The sequence below is a fragment of the Heterocephalus glaber genome, unplaced genomic scaffold (assembly GCF_053883595.1).
Source record: "Heterocephalus glaber isolate CG9 unplaced genomic scaffold, H.glaber_assembly_v1.0 deba00001523, whole genome shotgun sequence".
Taxonomy (NCBI): Eukaryota; Metazoa; Chordata; class Mammalia; order Rodentia; family Bathyergidae; genus Heterocephalus; species Heterocephalus glaber.
The window spans coordinates 31,612,489-31,632,784 of NW_028258327.1; the positions used below are offsets into that span (position 1 = coordinate 31,612,489).

Consider the following 20,296-nt stretch of genomic DNA (forward strand, 5'->3'; position numbering starts at 1 on the left):
CTCTGGTTTCCTGTCTCACCATGGATTTGCACTCCCTTCAGCACTGAAGGTGGGAGACAGGTGGCTGCTCAGCTTAAAAGACTGATCTTCACATCTCCATACGCGGGGCGGGGGCAGAACCTCAGGCTGTCCACGTGTCTGTCTCTGTTTGGGCATCTCACCACATTGCCTCAAATGTCCTTTGTTCCCCTTTGCTTCCCACCTAAATTCAGCTCATTGTTGCAGTCTATTTACATCCCACCTTTCTCGTGATCTGCCTGCTTCTGCCCCCGCCAGTCATTTCTTTCCGTGCATCCCTCTCTTAGATATTCAGTCTCCATCTCAATTGCTAGAATACATAGATTGGCTTCGGCTCCCAAACTTTATAAAAAGCTCCTCACAGAAGCAGAAACCAGGTGTGCCTATCTCTGTTCTTTTCTTTGCCCTGTGTGAATAATGCCAAGCTCTCCAGACTGAAGTTAGCTAGAAATACCTGTGATTAGTTTTTTTTTTATTAGTACATGGTCACATTTCTTGTGTGTAGTTGGTGCATGTATACAACACATCTTAATCCCTTTGTTCTTTCCCTCTCCCTTCTCTCTCTCTCCTCTCCTTCCATCTCTTGATTTTCTTCCCATTTGAGAAAGATCTATCTCCCTACTTTATATTATCTATCTTTTATTTTACTCTTTATTTATAATTGGGGTTTTTCAAATAAGTGAAACTGTATGATATTTGAGCTTGTTTGTCTGATTCACTTAATGTTATGGTCTCCAGGTGCATCCATTTTCCTACAAATGACTCAAGTTTATCTTTCTTTATGGCAGACTAGTACTCCATTGTGTAAATGCCACATTTTCTTTTTCCATTCATCTGTTGATGGACATACAGACTGCTTCCAAGATTCAGCTATTGTATCATGACAATTCATATCTGTAAGGAAAGAATTATGTTTTGATATTAATCGAAGATGCCAAAATAATGTGACCAGATCAGGTTAAAATATTTCAATTATGAAGAGAATTAAAAATGATCATTTTTCTCCTCATGAATACTCCATCCAAATTATTTTATTTTTGAATACTATAATTTTTTTTTTTGGTACTGGGGATTGAACTCAGGACCTTGTGCTTGCTGGGCAGGTGGCAGAACCACTGAGCTAAATCCTCAGCACTAAATACTGTAATTTTTAACCATTATTAGGCTCAGTGGTGCCTTGCTGTTGATTTATAATGGAACCTGCCCATGGAAGTTAACATGTGATTCTTTGGCTAGTGCCAGATGTAGCCAGGGACACACCATACCTGGCAGTCAAGCCAAAGTGTCACTAATGATTTTAACTGATGAGAGTTTAATGGCTCCCAATTTTGAGCTAAGAGCTGATTAGGAATGTTTTTATTTATAACTTGTATTAGTCCATTTTCTGTTGCTGTAACAAAATTATAAAGCAAAGAGGTTTACTTAGCTCAGAGTTTTGCAGGCTGAATGTGTGAGATCAGGCAGCCACTTCTGTTTGGCCTTTGGTGTGGGCTTCATGGTAGATTGCAGCACAGCAGCTGCAATGACAAGACAGAAAGCCAGAGTTATTCTGGAATCAGGCTCACTCATTTTACATCAGTCCATTCTCAAGTGGACTAACTAGAGTCCTGAGAGAACAGTATTAATTTCCTACCTCTTTTTTTTTTAAATAAGTACTGGAGATTTAACTCAGGGCCTTTGGACTGAGATACATCCCCAACCCCTTTTTAAATTTTTCATTTTGAGACAGAGACCCTAAGTTGCACAGGCTGGCCTCAAACGTGGATCCTACTTCCTCAGCTTCCCAGATTTCAGGTTCTACCACCTCTTGAACACTGCCACACTGGAGACCAACTTCTAGCACATGAACCTTTGAGAAACAGAGCACATTTAATCATAATGGAGCTCATTTTTACAAAGTTGAAAAAGAGGCACATAGGCATTGTAAGTTGCCTTCAGAGACTTCTCTTTTTCCCAGAACAGTGCAAACAATGAATGGGCACTATTTCTCTTGCCTCATGAATGAATTCAAATACTGTTCTGTCTTCTAATGTTCAAATCTCAGGTCAGAGTCTAATCAGAGGGCTGCATAAACCTAAATGGAAAATCCAGCTGATGGCTGACCCTATGATTTAAAGGTCAGTCAAAGCCTTCTCCTGAGTTTCTAATTCTTTTGCATGTTGCATTATTGTTTTTACCTTACTTCTTACCTTTGGGCTTTGTATATTGCAGATATTTTGTCACTTTATTTTTAAGAATAATTTAAAAGTCAACAACTTTGACATATGTCTAATAATAACTTGCCTTGGCATTTTATAATTAATCTCAAATTAACATAATGTCTATGTTACGTTAAAAACAGCCCTAAGTTAGAAACCCTTCAGAGGCACCTAATTTGGCTGGAATTGCTTGTGCTTTCTGCACAACAAAGCAATGTAATCCTTTTGGCCTTATCAGATTGACTTTCTGCTCATGCCAAGGAGAGTTATTCTCTTTGTCCAAAAGTGACTTTGAAGATTAATAAGTAACAGGATAGGTACACATGTATGTATGAACATTAAAAACTTAAAACATTTTTTCATTTAAAAAGCACTTTAAAGAAAAAATCAGAGATGTCTAACTTGTTCTACATAAATTGTCTTAAAGGAAAGACTTAAATTCTTGTGCCTCTAATTCAGACTTAAGTAAATTTTTGGTGGTCTACAATGGCCTCCCATTGGCAAGAAGTGGGTTTAGGCCTTCTGAGAGACTACAAACACCTAGTGCTTATTTTAGGAGAGAAAAGCCTTGCCAATGCAGTCAGTCACCTGGATTCAGTGCCTGCTGACTTATGTTTAAACATATCTCAGGCCAAACAATTTCAGTTTCAGGCAGTGAGTTCAGAGAAGTTTGGGAAACACCAGCCCCAGGAGACAGAGGCAGGAGTCTGTCCCCCTAACTAGGAATCAGAGTCAAAACTTTGCCCTTGAGTCCTACATCTGCAGTATTCCCTGTACTGGAAACATACATGTGCATGTGTGTCTGTGTGCATTTTTAAAAGATATATACTTTGCCAGGGATTTAGCTCAGTGGTTCTGCCGCCTGCTTGCAAGCTCAAGGTCCCGAGTTTGATCCCTGGTACCAAAAAATAAAAAATAAAAATAAAAAATATATATATTTTTAAGTTTATTTATTTTGTACTCTTGAAAGCCATCAGGACCCTAGTCATAAAAACAGAAACCAGGCTAAGTATTTTAAGCAGAAAGAAATTTAATAAAAGGATTTGTATTTGAGCTGTTTTGGAAGGGCTAGAAAAGGAGAGAAAGGGACCAGGAAGAAGAGCTCTTGTAGTATCTTGAGAGTGTTGCTGGTCAGCCCATGTACTGGTGGATGGCCAATTGCTTTTTCCTTTTCCTTTTTCTTTTTTTAGTTTGCCACACTGGAGATTGAACCCAGGGAATTTTGTTTTATTTTTTTAATTTTTATTTTGAGACAGGATAACACTAACTTGCTAAGTTGTACAGGCTGGACTTGAACTTGAGATCTTCCTGCCTCAACCTCCTGGAGTCCTGGGGTTACAGGCATGCATCACCACATTGGGCTTGGACGGACAGTTTCAAAGCCTCCCACACCTTGGGGCCTATCCCTTTGCAGGGCAGTCGTTGTAAGCCCTGGCTGACTCCTAGAGCTACCAGCCACTGTTATCACTGCTAAGATTGGATCCAGAGCTGCTGACAGGTACAGATCTCCATCACCTCCCTCCTGCCTTCTGATCCCCACTGCTCCTTAAACCCAATCATGTCCTTTTGCAAAGCAGTCTGGGAAATGTAGACTTCCACCCCCTGAGATGCAGAAATGTAGAGGGGCAGGCAGTATCTGGGACAGGCTCTCAGAGTACTTTATTTCTTTTTCTTTTTAAAATTTTATTTAGTTTTTTATTAGTACATGTTTGCCATACACAATGATCACATGCATCACAGAGAACTTGTGCCTGTACATAATATATCTTTTTTTTTTTTTTTTTTTAACCAGGGCTTGAACTCGGGTCCTTGAGCTTGCACAGCAGGCTGCAAAACCACTGAGCTAAATCCCTGGCCCTACATAATATATCTTAATTCTTGTTTTTTCCAATTCTCAGAGTATTTTAGAAAATGTTATCACAGGACTCTAACCATTTTGACATTTAATTTTATTTAAATAAATCATTATTATTTCTGTTATGGGAGGAGAGTGGAAAAGACCATCAGTTTTATGTTGAAGGACACATTGTGGGTTTAAAGACTATCTGGTTTTAATTCACACAACTCAAATGCCAGCCAACCATTGAAAGGGTCACTCTTGCAGGGCTGTGTCATCTGTGAAAAGGATGGTTCATACCCTATGCTATGTAGCTAACCCAATGATTTGAAGTACAGCTGGATGAAGCAAATTCTATTGGATGGGTATTTGTATCAATGATAAAGCTACATGTTGCCTTTTCTCTGATAATCAAATAATCTGCTTGCTTTCTGAGATTTTTATGTACATTTTTTTCTAGGTATGTTCTTTTATATGCTTCACTCCAACAGGGAATTATTTCAGATAAAAAATTATTTACAGCTGCTTTTTGACCTTTTGGCTAAGATCAAGTGTAAAAATTATTTATAAACTTAAAATAAAATTGTGCCTTGAAAAAAATTGATAACAATCCCTGTAAGTTACCAGAATTAGATACTAGGGTTATGCATGTATGTCAGTCTCATTGCTTCTTTAATCTCAATGTACTTTTTCAGCCACTCTGAAGTGGGGCAGTTACTATTGCCAAAGCTTTGAATGTTAAGGAACAGGTCATCAGCTACAGAACCAAGACCAGAAGTTGGGTCTTGTGAATAAAGATTTGTTTGTATATGAAATATATGCATTGTGAACAAACAATATGGTGAATGTTTAAGTTTTTAAAAACTCATTGTAATAGAAACCACTTTGCCATTAATCCTCAAAATATTCCCTCTCACTTCAAACACCCTATCTCATTGTTCTTGACCCTTTGTGCAGCAGTTCTGGAAGTCATCTTCTGGCAGTGTCTTTAGTTACACTGTCACAGCTGCCTTGATGTCCTGTACTGAATAAAGACCTTTACCTTCCATGGTGATTTTAACTTAGGAAGAGCCAAAAGTTTCATGGTGCAAGTTCCAGTATCTAAGATAGCTGAGGACACACTATAATGATTTTATGAGCTTGCCTTTCCTTGGATGACCCTTGGCAGCAGCATTCACTGAAGTTTTGATCAAATTTCATAAAGACACTCAGGAAAGAGAACATCCCAAAATGCTTCAGAAAATGGCAAGAGTAATGAGATAAATGTGCTCGAAGCAAGGGGGAGTACTGTGAGGAGGATTAATGGCAATGTGTCTTTTACTGTAATAATTTTAGAATTTTAAACATTTACCATATTCTATGATCACACCTCATACCTTTGTGAGACATTTCACAATTCCTTTTCCAACAGCAGTAATTTCTCTTCATAGTACAGTCTACAGCAGAAGTTGTCAAGCTGATACACCCTTTGGGGATTTGCAGAGATAGTCACAGGTTGGAGGGCCTGGCTGTTTCCAAGGAATCTGTTTTCAGATCCTCAGCTTACTTATGTCCTCTTTCCCTCAAATGAATCTGCCCGAGAACAGGAATTGTCACCCTCTCCCATCTTGCAATGATGCTTTGACTGAAAGTTTAGCAACCTGTGGGGCACCAAATGATAGGGAAGTCTGAAATACTGGTTTTGGTTACAAGAAAGTGATTCGGTATAGTAACTACTGTTATTCTCTAATTGTTTTGTAATGAAGTTTTGTTTTATTTTTTCATAAAAGAGTGTTTTTGTATTTTCTTTATTAATATCTACTTGTATTAAATTAAAATAAAAAATTTAAATAAATAAAACTAAAAAAGAGAGAGAAAAGAAAGTGACTAATGACTAGATTAAATAACTTTCTGTAAGTCTGGTGGTTTCCATTTCTTTTCTTCTAGCAAAATTGCACCAGGACTTAAACAACATGTTGGCCATTAGAAAAATCAAAATAATTTAGATGTTAGATTAGAATGTGAATCTTGGTATATAACTGAGGAGGATGTCAAAGAATTGAGTAACACTACTAAAACAAAACTCTATTTCCATTAGTTTATTTTTACACATAAGCTTTCTTGGATAAGAAATTTATGAAACTAAAAAAAAAAGGAATAGACTAGATGTTGCACCATGGCTCATTCTAGGAATGAATTTTATTCATCCACAGATTTATTGACCTATCTGTGAAAGTTCCCCCTCTCTTAACCTTGAAATGGGCAGGTACATTTCCAGCAGAGCTTTACTCTTGTATAATAATTATTTCTCAAAATGCATGACCCATCATGTTTTTTTCAATCATACTCTGAAAGTAATAATAGTTATAACTCAGAAAATAAAATGAATATTTAGAGACTTACTGCCACTGGAAATTTTTAAAAATGAAATGTCAGTGAATATATAACTTATTGCACACAGAAGTATGGTAAACAATAAAAAATTTTCTACATAAAATATATTAAATTAGGATAAATGTATATGTGAATAAAAATAAGCACTCAAAGAACAAAAAGACTAATATCAAATTTTATACTGTTGGAGAACTCATTTCTATTGGATGAATGTGTAAGTGACCAATTGCTACTGTATTTACACTCTCCTGGATACACTTAAAAAATGATGTAACATTATTTTAAAACCGGACAGTATAGTAGAAATTACTTTTTTTTTTGGTACTGGGGATAGAACTCAGGACCTTCTGCTTGCAAGCCAGGCACTGAGATAAATCCCAGGCCCAGAAATTACATTTTTTGCAGTTATTTAAACTGACAAAATACTTCTGTATCGGTGTAAAAATTTATCAGTGATAAATTTTCAAAATTTAAGGAGTATATGAGCAAGTGTTTAAAGATCAGTGATCTATACAAGACATAAAGTACTTCAAAGGCATATACCCACGAGTCTTCAGGTGTGTTTTCTTTGTCTTCCCAGTTTGACCTTGTTTGTGTCAACGCATGGATGTTGGACTTCACCCAAGCCATCCTGAACCTAGGCTTCCTGGCTGGGGCGTTCACGTTGGGGTACGCAGCAGACAGGTAGGTACAGATGTGAAAACCAGTTTACATCAGGATAGCATCACGCACACATTGGAGAGGAGCATACTTTGTGTTAACTATTTAAAATATTTTTGCTAAATTTGGAATTCTACCACTCATGATGTTGATACTTATTTGATTTGACTAATTCTTCCCGGTCTCAAATTTCATCTCCTCACTCCTTGGACTAGATAATGGGTAAAGCTGTTACTGGTCAGTCTGAAAGTGTTCAAGGGAAAACACAGACCTGCAGACAGTGATATCGCAGCTGGGGTGCCAGGCAGTTGTGCTGGAGATAGGGATGTGGTTTGACTAATATAGTAATAAAATCAGCCCACTCCAAATTTTTCACTTTTTTAAAAAAGAATCACTGTAGATATTTTTCTACAAATTTAAAACTTTGTAAGAAATAAAAATTTCCAAAAACTCTTAAAAGACTTTTAGGTATTATTTTATGTTTATAAACAGAACTGACTGACTAATGGCAGATGGCAATTGAAGTGCATTGGCAAGCGCTTTCTATTTGAATATTCTTCTGACACTATTGTTATTGGCCATAATATTCATGTTTAACTCTATTATTTTATCCTAATTCTAACTACAAAAATATTTGCAGTGATTTAATAATTCCCTATACCTGTGAGAAGGGGTGCAGAATGGGAATCTTTGACCTTTGGCCATATCTGGCCTGACAATGCTCAGGTCACTCCAGCCCAGCCCTTGGTGCATCCTTGTGGTCACACTATTCATTGTGGGTAATGGTCATGGTCCATTTCAGAGAACTGCAAACAACAATTAATTAGCTAATTCAACAAAATGCCTTAAATCCCATACTGAAAATATGAGTTTGAAAATCTGTTTGACCAAACCAGTACTTCAAGAGGGGTAAACTCTCCAGTTTTTCCTTCTGTCACTTTCTCTTCCTTCTTCATTTTCCTCTACCCTCCCCTCAAACTGTCCTCCATGCCCAAATTTCTCCTTTACTCTTTGCAATTTGAAGCTCTTCCTTATCTGCCTTCTCTTTTATGTCTGTCCTTTTCTACTGTTTCTGTTAGTGGCCTTCCAAACTTCATCTTTGCTTTCCTAATCCCTCCACTACTACATCTCACTTTCCTGGATGGCTACAATTTGGAATTGGATTGTGTTATTGTTTTTGTTTTTTGTTTTTTTAAATTAAATTCTTTTATTGGTACATTGTAGGTATACAACACAATTACATTTCTCATTGGGAATTGTACCTTTACATAATGCATCTTGGTTCTTATTTTTTCCCCATTCCTAGCCCTCCCTTCACGCCCTCCACCCTTCCCTATTTACAAAGACTTTATTTCCATTTTTTCCATTTCTCATCATTTTTCCTTTCCCTTCTTTCCTTTCCCCTGCCCCTCCCACTACCCCTACCCCTTTGGACCTTTTCTTCCTATTTTGCATTATTGATTATTCATTCTAATAATTGGTACATTTTAGGTACACAATATAATGACATTCATCATTGGAAATTTGCACCTTTACATAGTCTCTCTTGGTTCTTATTTTTCACCCTTGCCCAGCCCTCCCTTCAACCCCTCCATTCCTTCCTATTTACAAAGATATTGTTCCTATTTTTCCATTTTCTCATATTAATCCCATTCCCTTCTATCCTTTCCCCTAGCCCTCCCACTTCCTTCCCCTTTGCCCCTTTTCTTCCTATTTCACATTACCTATTATACATTTAGTCCTTATTTACACTTTCAGTTTCTCACACCAGAGAAACTATTCTGTATTTATACATGTCTGTCCTATTTATTTTCACTTAAGAGTATTGCCTCAATGTGCATCCACTTAGCTATAAATGTCTCTAATTTCTCATTTTTTATGGCTAAGTAGTACTCCATTTTATAAAAAAACCACATTTTCATTATCCAGTCTCCAGTTGATGGGCATTTGGGCTGTTTCCAAGTTTTAGCTATTACAAACTGTGCTGCTATGAACATGGGTGCACATATATAACTGTGGTATGATTCTTTTAATTCTTTGGGGAAGATCCCCAGCAGGGGAATAGCAGGGTCAAATGGGACTTCCAGTCCTAGTTCTTTGAGGTATCTCCATATTGATTTCCACAGTGGTTGCACCAGTCTACACTCCCACCAGCAATGGAGCAGAGTTCCTCTTTCCCCACAGCCCTGCCAGCATTTGTTATTGGTGGATTTCATGATAGCAGCCATTCTTTCTGAAGTGAAGTGGAATCTCAGCGTTGTTTTCATTTGCATCTCTCAAATGACCAGTGATGTTGAACATTTTTTCATGTATTGATTTGCTATTTCTACTTCCTTGTCAGAAATGTCTGTCCATTTCAGATGCCCGTTTTTGGATTGGGTCTTTAAATTTGGGAGTTCTGATCTTTTTAAGTTCTTTATAGATTCGAGATAGTAGACCTTTGTCTGAGGAAGAGCAGATGAAGATTTTTTCCCTCATTGTGGGTTGTCTCTTCACACTGCTGGTGGTTTCTCTTGCTGTGCAGAAGCCTTTTAATAAGAAGAGATCTCACTTGTTGATTGTTTGTGCTAGTTCATGGGGAACTGAGGTTTTGTTCATAAAATCTTTTCCTACACCGATGTCTTCAAGGGTTCTACCTAACCTCTGTTCCAACTGGTTCAGAGTTTCTATTTTAATATTTAGATCTTTAATCCATTTTGATTTTAGTTTAGTGCCTGGTGAGAGATATAGGTCTAGTTTTAATCTTTGGCAAGTTGAAACCCAACTTTTCCAGCACCATTTATTAAAGAGGCTATCTTTCCTCCAGTGAGGGTGTTTGGCACCTTTATGGAAGATGAGATGGCTAAGTGTGTCTGGCGTTGTTTCTGCATCTTCTAATCTGTTCCACTGGTCCTCAGGTCTGTTTCTTTGCCAGCACCATGCTGTTTTTATCACAGTAGCTTTGTAGTATAGTTGCAAGTTGGGGGTGGTAACACCCTCTGCCATGTCTCTGTTATGTAGAATTGGTTTTGCTATTCTGGGTCTCTTCTTGTTCCAAATGAATTTTTGGATTTTTTTCTTGAGGTCTACGAAGTATGCTGCTGGGATCTCAATTGGAATTGCATTGAATCTATATAGCAGTTTTGGAAGTATGGCCATTTTCACTATATTGATCCTTCCTACCCAGGAACAGGGGATGTCTGTCCATTTTCTGATATCATCTTCAATCTCTCTTTTCAGAGTGCCATAGTTTTCAGAGAAGAGGTCTTTGATTTCTTTCGTTAAGATGATTCCTAGGTATTTCAGTTTTTTGGATGCTATTGTGAAAGGAATTATTTGTCCTGTTTCTCTCTCAGTGAGTCTGTCATTGGTGTAGAGGAAAGCTATTGATTTTTGTGTGTTGACCTTGTAACCAGCTACTTGACTGAATTTGGTTATTAAGTCTAGAAGACTTTTGGTGGAGTTCTTGGGGTCTTCTATATAGAGCATCATGTCATCTGCAAATAATGACAATTTGACTTCTTCATTACCGATCTTTATTCCTTTTACTTTTTTCTCTTGTCTAATTGCCGTGGCTAATGTTTCCAAAACTATATTGAACAAGAGTGGTGATAGTGGACATCCTTGTCTTGTTCCTGATTGTAGTGTGAAGGATTTCAGTTTTTGACCATTTAGTATGATATTGGCTGTTGGTTTTTCATAGATGGCTTCTATCAGTTTGAGGTAGAGACTATCTATTCCAATTTTTTGTAGGGTTTTTATCATAAATGCATGTTGGATTTTGTCAAATGCTTTTTCTGCATCTATGGAGATAATCATATGGTTTTTGTCCTTGGCTCTATTGATATAGTGTATTACATTGATTGATTTTCATATATTGAACCATCCCTGCATCCCTGGGATGAATCCCACTTGATCAGGGTGTATGATTTTCTTGATGATCTTCTGCATTCTGTTTTCCATTATCTTATTAAGGATTTTTGCATCTATGTTCATTAGTGAGATTGGCCTATAGTTCTCCTTTTCGGTTGAGTCTTTCTCTGCTTTGGCAAGGTGATGCTTGCTTCTAGGAATGAATTTGGGAGTACTGCTTCCCTTTCAATTTCATTGAAGAGTTTAAACAGTAGTGGCAGCAGTTCCTCTCTAAATGTCTTGTAGAATTCAGCAGTGAAGCCATCAGGGCCCGGGCTTTTCGCAGTTCATAAGTTTTTAATTACATTTTCAATTTCATTGGTTGATATTGGGTTGTTTAGAAGTTTTAGGTCTTCTTTGTTCAACTTTGGTAATTCATATGTGTCTAGGAATCTGTCCATTTCTTCTGTGTTGTCCATCTTATTGGTGTATAGGCTCTGGAAGTAGGTATTGATGATCCTCTGGATTTCTGCTGGGTCTGTTGTCATTTCACCCTTTTCATTCCTAATTGAATGGATTTGGGCCTTTTCTTTCCTTTTTCTGATAAGGTTGGCTAAGGGTTTATCAATTTTGTTGATTCTTTCAAAGAACCAACTCTTGGCTTCATTGATTTTTTTGTATCGTTCTCTTAGTCTCCATTGCATTGATTCCTCCTCTAATCTTTATAATTTCTTCCCTTGTATGAGCTTTGGGGTTGTCCTGCTCTTCTTTTTCTAGAAGCTTGAGGTTCAGCATCAGGTTGTTTAATTGGGATCATTCTGTTTTCCTAATATGCGTATTCACTGCTATGAATTTCCTTCATAAGACTGCTTTCATTGTGTACCATAGATTCCGATATGTTGTATTGTCATTGTCATTTAATTGAAGGAACTGTCTGATTTCTTCTTTAATTTTCTCTGTGACCCATTGGTTATTCAGAAGTGTGCTGTTCAATTTCCATGTGTTTATGAAATTTTTTGAGTTTCTTTTGCTATGGATCTCCAATTTCATCGCACTATGGTCTGATAATATACAGGGGATAACTTCAATTCCTTTGCACTTACTTAAACATGTTCTAGGTGTGAGTATGTGGTCTATTTAGGAGAACAACCCATGTGCAGCTGAGAAGAATGTGTATTCTGATTTTGTGAGGTGGAAGACTCTGTAAACATCTGTTAAGTTCATTTGTTCAAGAGTTCGATTGAGTTCTAGAATTTCATTACTTATTTTTAGTCTAGTTGATCTATCTATTTGTGACAGTGGGGTGTTGAGGTCCCCCACTACAATTGTATTAGTGCATATATGGCTTTTCATGTCCATTAGTATTTGTTTTACATAGTTGGGTGCACTAGTGTTTGGTGCATAGATATTTATGATTGTCATTTCTTCCTCTTGGATTTTTCCCTTTACAAGGATGTAGTGTCCTTCTTTGTCTCTCTTCATTTGTGTTGGTTTGAAATCTACTTGATCTGCCAAGAGGATAGCTGCTCGTGCTTTTTTCCAGGTTCCTGTCACATGGAGTATTGTTTTCCACCCTTTAACTTTCAGTCTATGAGTTTCCTTTTGAATGAAGTTTGTTTCTTGTCTGCAGCATAATGTTGAATTTTGCTTCTTGACCCATTCTGCCAGTCTATTTCTTTTGATTGGTGAATTGAGACCATTAACATTGATGGTTATAACTGAAACATATTGACTTGTCATTGCCATGACTTTTTCTTTTTGTTGGGTTCTCTCCCTTTACATTTAATTTCTTGCCATGCCAGATGGGTTCATTCTGCTGTGCTTCCTGGGGTTGTGATCCTCAATGTCTGTTCCTAGGCTATTGTGTAAAATTCTTTGGAGTGCTGGTTTGGTATTCACGAAGTTCCTAAGGTGCTCTTTGTCATGAAAGTATCTTATTTCTCCATCCATTTTGAAAGATAGTTTTGCAGGGTACATCAATCTGGGTTGGAGGCTGTTTTCTTTTAGGGCTTGGAATATGTCACTCCAAGCTCTTCTTGCCTTGATGGTTTGTGTTGAGAAGTCTGCTGTAATTCTGATGGGCTTTCCTTTGTATGTGATTTGTTTCTTTTCTCTAACTGCTTGTAGAACTTTGTTCTTCTGTTGAGTTTCTGGACTCTTAACAATTATATGCCTATGTGTAGATTTTTTTTGATCAAGGCTATTTGGAGTCCTATATGCCTCACTTATCTGTATGTCAAGCTCTTTTCCCCTGCCTGGGAAGTTTTCTGCCATTACTTCTGTGAAGAGATTTTTTTTATGTCATCTGCACTCTCTCCCGTTTCTTCATTGACTCCAATCAGCCTTATGTTATTCTTCTTTGAATCATCTAGCAGCTGCTGGATGGATTTCTCATGTTCCCTTATAATTTTGAAGCAATTTTTCTTTTCCTGGTCATTAATTTCAACCTTATCTTCTATATCTGAAATTCTGTCCTCACATTGGCTCATTCTGCTGTGTAGACTTTCAGTGGAGTTTTTCATGTCCTGGAAATCTATTTGCATCTGTTTTATGGATTCCATTTGTTTCCTATGTTGGGATTCCATCATGTTTCTGAGCTCCTCTCTAGATTTATTAATCATGTCTTGCAGTAGGGGCACAATTTCTCCTGTTATCTGAGAAATTATTTCTGATTTCATGTTTTCCAGATTCCCTTTTGTTGCCAGTTCAGTGGGTCCAGATGGTTGAGTATCAGAGTGTTCCATCTCATTTCCCTTTGGGGTTGCTGTAGGTGATCTGGAAGTCTGGTTTTGAGACTTATTTATGTGTTTTCTCACTTCAACTGGGGTGGGGGCTGTTAGTGCCTGCACGGATTACCTCCTCTGAGCTGGAAGAGGTGGGACAGGGGCCAGGAGCAGCAGTAGGGATGGTGGCCCAAAAGCCCTTTCCTGTGGGCTGGGAGCAGCAGGAGGGATGGTGGCCAAGGAGCCCCTTCCTCTGGTCCAGGAGCAGTGGGATGGTGGCTCAGAAGCCCCTACCTCTGGGCCGGGAGCAGTGGGAGGGATGGTGGCCCAGAAGCCCCTTCCCCTGGGCCAGGAGTGGTGGGACAAAAGGTGGCCCAAAAGCCCTATCCTCTGGGCTGGTAGCAGCGGGAGGGATGGTGGCAGAGAAGCCCCTTCCTCTGGATCAGGAGCAGTGGGACTGCGGCTCAGAAGCCCCTACCTCTGGGCCAGGAGCAGCGAGATTCAGTACCTTGGTCTAGTGGTCCCGTGTCCTCTGCGTCTTTGTAGTGTGGAACCATGTGACTGTACAGAGGAGCGGGGATGGGGTCCAGTGGATTGTTGCCGGGGCAAGGGCTGATTCTCCATCTTCCACGTGACTCAGGACCTCGGTAGGGTGTGCGCAGACCTGCCTGTCTGCAGCGGCCTGCTGGACTGTGTTTTTTAAATATGTATTTTCTTTTGCTTTTAGTCTTACTAATTTAAACTTTTTAAAATTAGGTTTTCCTTGCTCTGCATTTTTGTTCTTCACAAACAAAAGTAACTCAACAGAACAAGGAGACCTGCACGACCTCATCAGGGATTGAACATCTCTGAAGAGAATGAACCAGACCTTGGAGAAACAGAACCCTGAATAATTCTGCTTCCTGACAGTGCTGGCCACTTTTCAGTTTCTTTTCTTCTGTGTCTGTGATATTAATCTATGAAGAAAGGAATAAGAAATAATTTAATAGCCCATACATCTATGGGTAGACACTGTAGGAGATGCAGAGAGTGAATTTTAAAATGTAGGTTTGGACTTCCAGTTTTTTGTTCAGTATATGAGGAGAAGTCACCACTTAGTCCTAACAAATACAAAGCTGAAAAAACTGGAAAAAAATCAGCAAATCTGCTGACATCTGTAAGAGAAGTGAGGTCATAGGGAAAACTGCTGCCTGTAAAATTGGAGAGACAGATAGACAGATAAAGAGAATTGAAACTTAACCTAAGAGAAAGGGCTGGATAGGGAAACCTGAGCTGAACTAATGAATAGCTGGAGGCTTAGTGTGGACAAGTGTGAGAGTTAAAAACTCCAGGGAGTACAGACTTCTGGATCCATCCCCAGAATCACAAAAACATGTGGGGCTTCCCACATTTTTGTGATTTCTATCTCCTAGAGCCCTCTGGGGTTATCACAGTAATTATCAAGAGAAATCTTTCCACACTTCCAGCCAGAGGAGGGGGAGAGAGAAGAAATACAACCCTTTTGAAATATGCCAGAGCATTCTGTTTTTCTTAACAGAGTCTGCCCTTAGGAGAAACTAATTAACCAGAACCTAAAGTGGTGGAGTTTATTGGAACCTAAATGACCTGGGGAAAGGTTACACTTATCTAGAGAGCTTTTCCTGTGGGAGGAGGAAACTCCCCAAATCCAGTCCACTCTAACCATCCTGTCCTCCTATTTACAGAAAGAAAAACTGAGAAACGCTTGTTTTGCTCAAAGTCCAGAGGATCCCTAAAAGGTTGAGATCTAAGCATAGGACACTTCTCTCTGCATACCTCACTACCACATCATGAACACCATTTACAGCAGTCTTTTCTTACCCAGTAAGCCATGTCCAGCTATCAAGAAAAAGTCACAAATCATACTAAAAGGCAGAAAATAAACAAACAAAATCCCCACAGCTTGAAGAGAGATAGTAAGCATTAGAACCAGACTCAGATATGACAAGGATTTTGGAATTATCAGATCACAAAGTTAAAAACTGTGGTTAATATGCTAAGGAGTTAATGAATAAAATAGATGGTACAAAACCAGCTTCTCAATGTAAGCAAATAGAAGGAAATTCTAAGAATCAAAAAGAAATGCTAAATATAAAATACTGTGACAGAAATAAATGCCATTAATAGACTTATTAGCAGACTGGACATGGCTGAGAAAAGAATCTCTTGAGTTGAAGATATATCAATAGAAACTCTCAATGGAAAGCAGAAGAAAAAAAGACTAAAAAAATAAAACCTAGAAAAATATTTGGAAACTGAGACAACAAAATGGTGCACACATAATGGGAACATCAAAAGGAGAAGAGAACCAAAAATATTTGAAACAATGCCTTAAAATCTCCCCAAATTAATGTTAGATACTAACCCGTAGATCCAGTAAGCTCAGAAAACACCAAGCAGAGTGAATGCCTTCTGTAAAGTGCACAGGGTATATTACATTCAAACTATAGGAAATCAAAGCTAAGAAAAATGTACTGAAAGAAACCATAGTTGGGGGAAGGAACAAAGATAGAGAAGGAACAAAGATTAAAATTACACTTGACTTCTTAGAAACTATGCAAGCAAGAGGTAATAGAAGTGAAATATTTAGTGTTGAGAGAAAAAAATTTACCAACCTAGAATTCTGTATTCTGCAAAATTATCTTTCAAAAGTGAATGAGAAACTTTTACTTAGACAAGCAAAAATTTGTTGCCAGTAGACAGACCTTGCAAGAGATTTTAAAAGTTGTTCAGTGACCAGGAAAATGATATACAGAAATGATATAAAGAAAATGATATAAAGAAAGGAAAAGCACTGGGGAAGGAATGTGAAGATAAAATAATTTAGATTTTTAAAATTCTTAATTAGTTTAACAACAATTTACTCAAAATAATAATGACAACAATAGATTTGATTATGTACATTTATATATCATATATGTATATACTTATTTATGCTTATGTATAAGTGAAATGGCAGCAATTATACAAGGGAAAGGAGCAGAAATTAGAATTTTTTTCTTATAATCTATTTTCATTAGGTGTGAAGTGGTATAGTGTTTTTTTAAAGCAAATTTGGATTTGGCATAAATGTATATTGCAGACCCTATAGCAACTACCAAAAATAAGTAAAAAAAAAAAAAAAGGGAAAGATATAAATTCCATGTTAGGAGAAAATGAAATCATATAAAAAACTCAGTTAATATCATAAAAGGCAGAAAATGTAGAAGACAAAAATAGAAAATGGTTAACAAACATTGGCTATTAATCCAACTGTATCAGTACACCTAAACGGATCAATTAAAAGATAGATGGAAAGAATGGGCCAAAAACTAAGACCTAATGATATGTTTTCTCTAAGTAACTTAAATATAAAGATGCACATAGATGAAAAGTAAATGGATAGAGAAAAGTATACCATACTAACAATATCCAAAAAGAAAATGGAAACATCAGACAGAAAACTTCAGAACAAGGGAAATTGTCAGCGATAAAGAGGGTCCTTATATCATGATACAGCAATCAATTCTCCAATAAGACATAACCATCCTTATGTATGTACCTAATAACCGTGTCAATACTGCATGTGGCAAAACTGATTGAAATATAAAGAGAAATAAATTCCATCCATATTATAGTTAGAGATTGTACTACTTGTCCATCTGAAATGTAAAAATCTAACCAGCAGAAAATCATCTGGAACATAGATATACGCAACAACACTCATCACAAGTAATTGACATCTGTAGATTACTCTATCCTACAATGACAGAACACATGTTTCTCTCAAACTTATATGAAACATTCACCAAGATCAGAGTCTGGAACATAAAGCACATTTAAAAAAATTTAAAGGAATAGAAGTCATGGTATTCTGCTCTCAAATTACAATGGAATTGAACTAGAAATCTAAAACAAAACTTTGAGACATAACACTTCTAGTACAACATGGATCAAAAAAAAATCTCAGGAGAAATGTAAAAGTAGTTTGAACAAAATGAAAATGAGGGCCGGAGATTTAGCTCAGTGGGGCTGTCGCCAGCCTTGCAAGCACAAGGTCCTGAGCTTGACCCCCAGTACCAAAAAAAAAAAAAAAAAAAGAAAAGAAAAAAGAAAATGAAACTACAACTTACCAAATTTTGTGGCTGCAGCACTGGTTCATCTACTAGAGAAAAACATAGAGCTAAATTCAATTATCTAAACTGTCTTAGGAAACTAAAAAAAAAAGAGCAAATAAAATCTAAGCTAAGCAGAAAAGAGATGATACAAATTAAATAAAAATTATATAAATTGAAAAAAGTAAATCAATGAAAAAAATTAATAAAGTAAACATCTGGGTCTTTGAAAAAAAAAAACTCCTAAAATTGATAAGTCTCCAACCAGGATAAGAAAAGAAAAGGTGAATCCTTAAATTACTAACATTAGAAAAGAAAGAGAAGATATCACTCAGATACCATGTGCATTAAAATGATAATAAAGGCATGATATGAAAAACTCTATGCATGCAAATTTGACAATATAAATTTCTTGAAAAACATAGTCTGCCAAATCCAAACAAGAAGAAATAAATGATCTGAATAGGCTTTTATCTATTGAGTTAAATCAATGATTAGTGACTTTCCAAAACAAAATACCAGGCTTAGATGGTAGTTGAATTCTGCCAAATATCAGAGGAAGAAATTATACCAATTACTTTATAATTTCTTTCAGAAGATAAAAATAATTATTTTGTGAAAATATCATTACTAATGCCAAATTTAAAGACATTTTACAAATGAAAATCATAGAGCAATATTTCTCATGAGCATAGATGTAAAAACCCTAAACAAAATATTAGCAAATAAAACTTTTTAAATGTATAAAAATAATTAACTATACACCACAACCAAAGATATTTGTCTTAGGCATGCAAGACTAGTTCAACATTTGAAAATTGTCTTAATGTGCTCTATGTTACTATAACAAAATACTTGAAACCAGATTGTTAGTAAAGAAAAGTGATTCTTTTAGCTCTCAGTTCTGGAGGTTCAGTAGCATGGCACTGACATCTGCTTGGCTCTGATGAGGGTTTCATGGTAGGTGGCATCACAATACGAGTATGAGGAGAAGGGAAACAGCTGTAAAGAGAAGGGATCATGCCGTCTGCCTAAGTGCAAAGCCCCGAGTTCAATCCCTGGTCCAAAAAAAAAAAAAAAAAAAATAGAAGGGATCAAGCATATAGGATTGCCTCAGTTTAAAATAGCTGCATTAGCCCTCTGATGTCATTCCACCTCCCCTAGGGTATCAGAGGTGAGCCAATCCCAGCACCTAGGAGGAGGCTCCCTCGCCACCATTCCACCGCTCCTAGGGCAGAGGAGGTGAGCCAATCCCAGAGCCCTGGAGGCTCCCCTACCACCATTCCACTGCTCCTAGGGCAGAGGAGGTGAGCCACACGGGCTCCAGCAGCATCCCCCCCCACATGGAAATGAGAAGACACATAAACAAGCCTCAAAAACAAACTTTGAGATCACCTACAGCAACCCCAAAGGACAATGGGATGGAACACTCTGATACTCAATGACCTGGACTACCTGAACTGGCAACGAAAGAGATCTGCAAAAAATGAAATCAGAAATAATTTCTCAGATAACAGCAAAGATTGTGCTTGTAGTGCAAGACATGATTAATAAATCTAGAGAGGACACAGATAAAAAAAATAGAGGATCTGAGGAACATAATGGAATCCCAACATAGGAAACAAATGGAATCCATAAAACAAATGCAAACAGATTTCCAGGAGATTAAAAATTCCATCAAAAGTCTACACAGCAGAATAAACCAATGTGAGGACAGAATTTCACATATAGAAGATAAAATTGCAATTAGTGACCAGGAAAAGAAAAATTTCTTTAAAATAGTAAGGGACCACAAGAAATCAATCCAGCAGCTGCTAGATGATTCAAAGAAGAATAACATAAGACTGATTGGAGTCAATAAAGAAACAGAAGAGACTGCAAATGACATAAAAAAACTGTTCACAGAAGTGATGGCAGAAAACTTTCCAAGCAGGGGAAAAGAGCTTGACATACAGATAAGTGAGGCATATAGGACTCCAACTAGCCTTGATCAAAAAAAATCTACACATAGGCCTATAACTGTTAAGATTCCAGAAACACAACAGAAGAACAAAGTTCTACAAACAGTGAGAGAAAAGAAACAAATCACATACAAAGGAAAGCCCATCAGAATCACAGCAGACTTCTCAAGGCAAACCCTCAAGGAAAGAAGAGCTTGGAGTGACATATTTCAAGCCCTAAAGGAAAACAGCCTCCAACCCAGACTGATGTACCCTGCAAAACTATCTTTCAAAATTGATGGAGAAATAAGATACTTTCATGATAAAGAGAACCTTAGGAACTTCATGAATACCAAACCAACACTCCAAAAAATTTTAGACAATATCCTAGGAAAAGACAATGAGCATCACAACCCAGGAAGCCCAGCAGAATGAATCCATTGGGTGTGACAAATTAAATGCAAAGGGGAAGAATCCAACAAAAAGAAAAAGTCGTGACAAGGCTTTTAAAACTTTGAACTTCATCTCCCTAATGTGTGTATAATTCAATCTTGTTATTGTACTGATTAGTATTTTTCTGATTCTAGTGTTGCACACATTTCCT

At 37.3% G+C, this 20,296-nt stretch overlaps 1 protein-coding gene across 2 annotated transcripts in view; it reads left to right on the forward strand.

Moving 5' to 3' along the window:
* The window catches only part of Slc22a3 (solute carrier family 22 member 3), a 144,253-nt gene that overhangs the window by 31,897 nt on the left and 92,060 nt on the right, over window positions 1-20,296 (forward strand). For both annotated transcript variants that reach the window (XM_013067165.3, XM_004869002.4), the window contains exon 2: window positions 7,007-7,110. In XM_013067165.3, coding sequence (XP_012922619.1) covers window positions 7,007-7,110 — 104 coding nt within the window. The remainder of the gene's footprint in view (window positions 1-7,006; window positions 7,111-20,296) is intronic.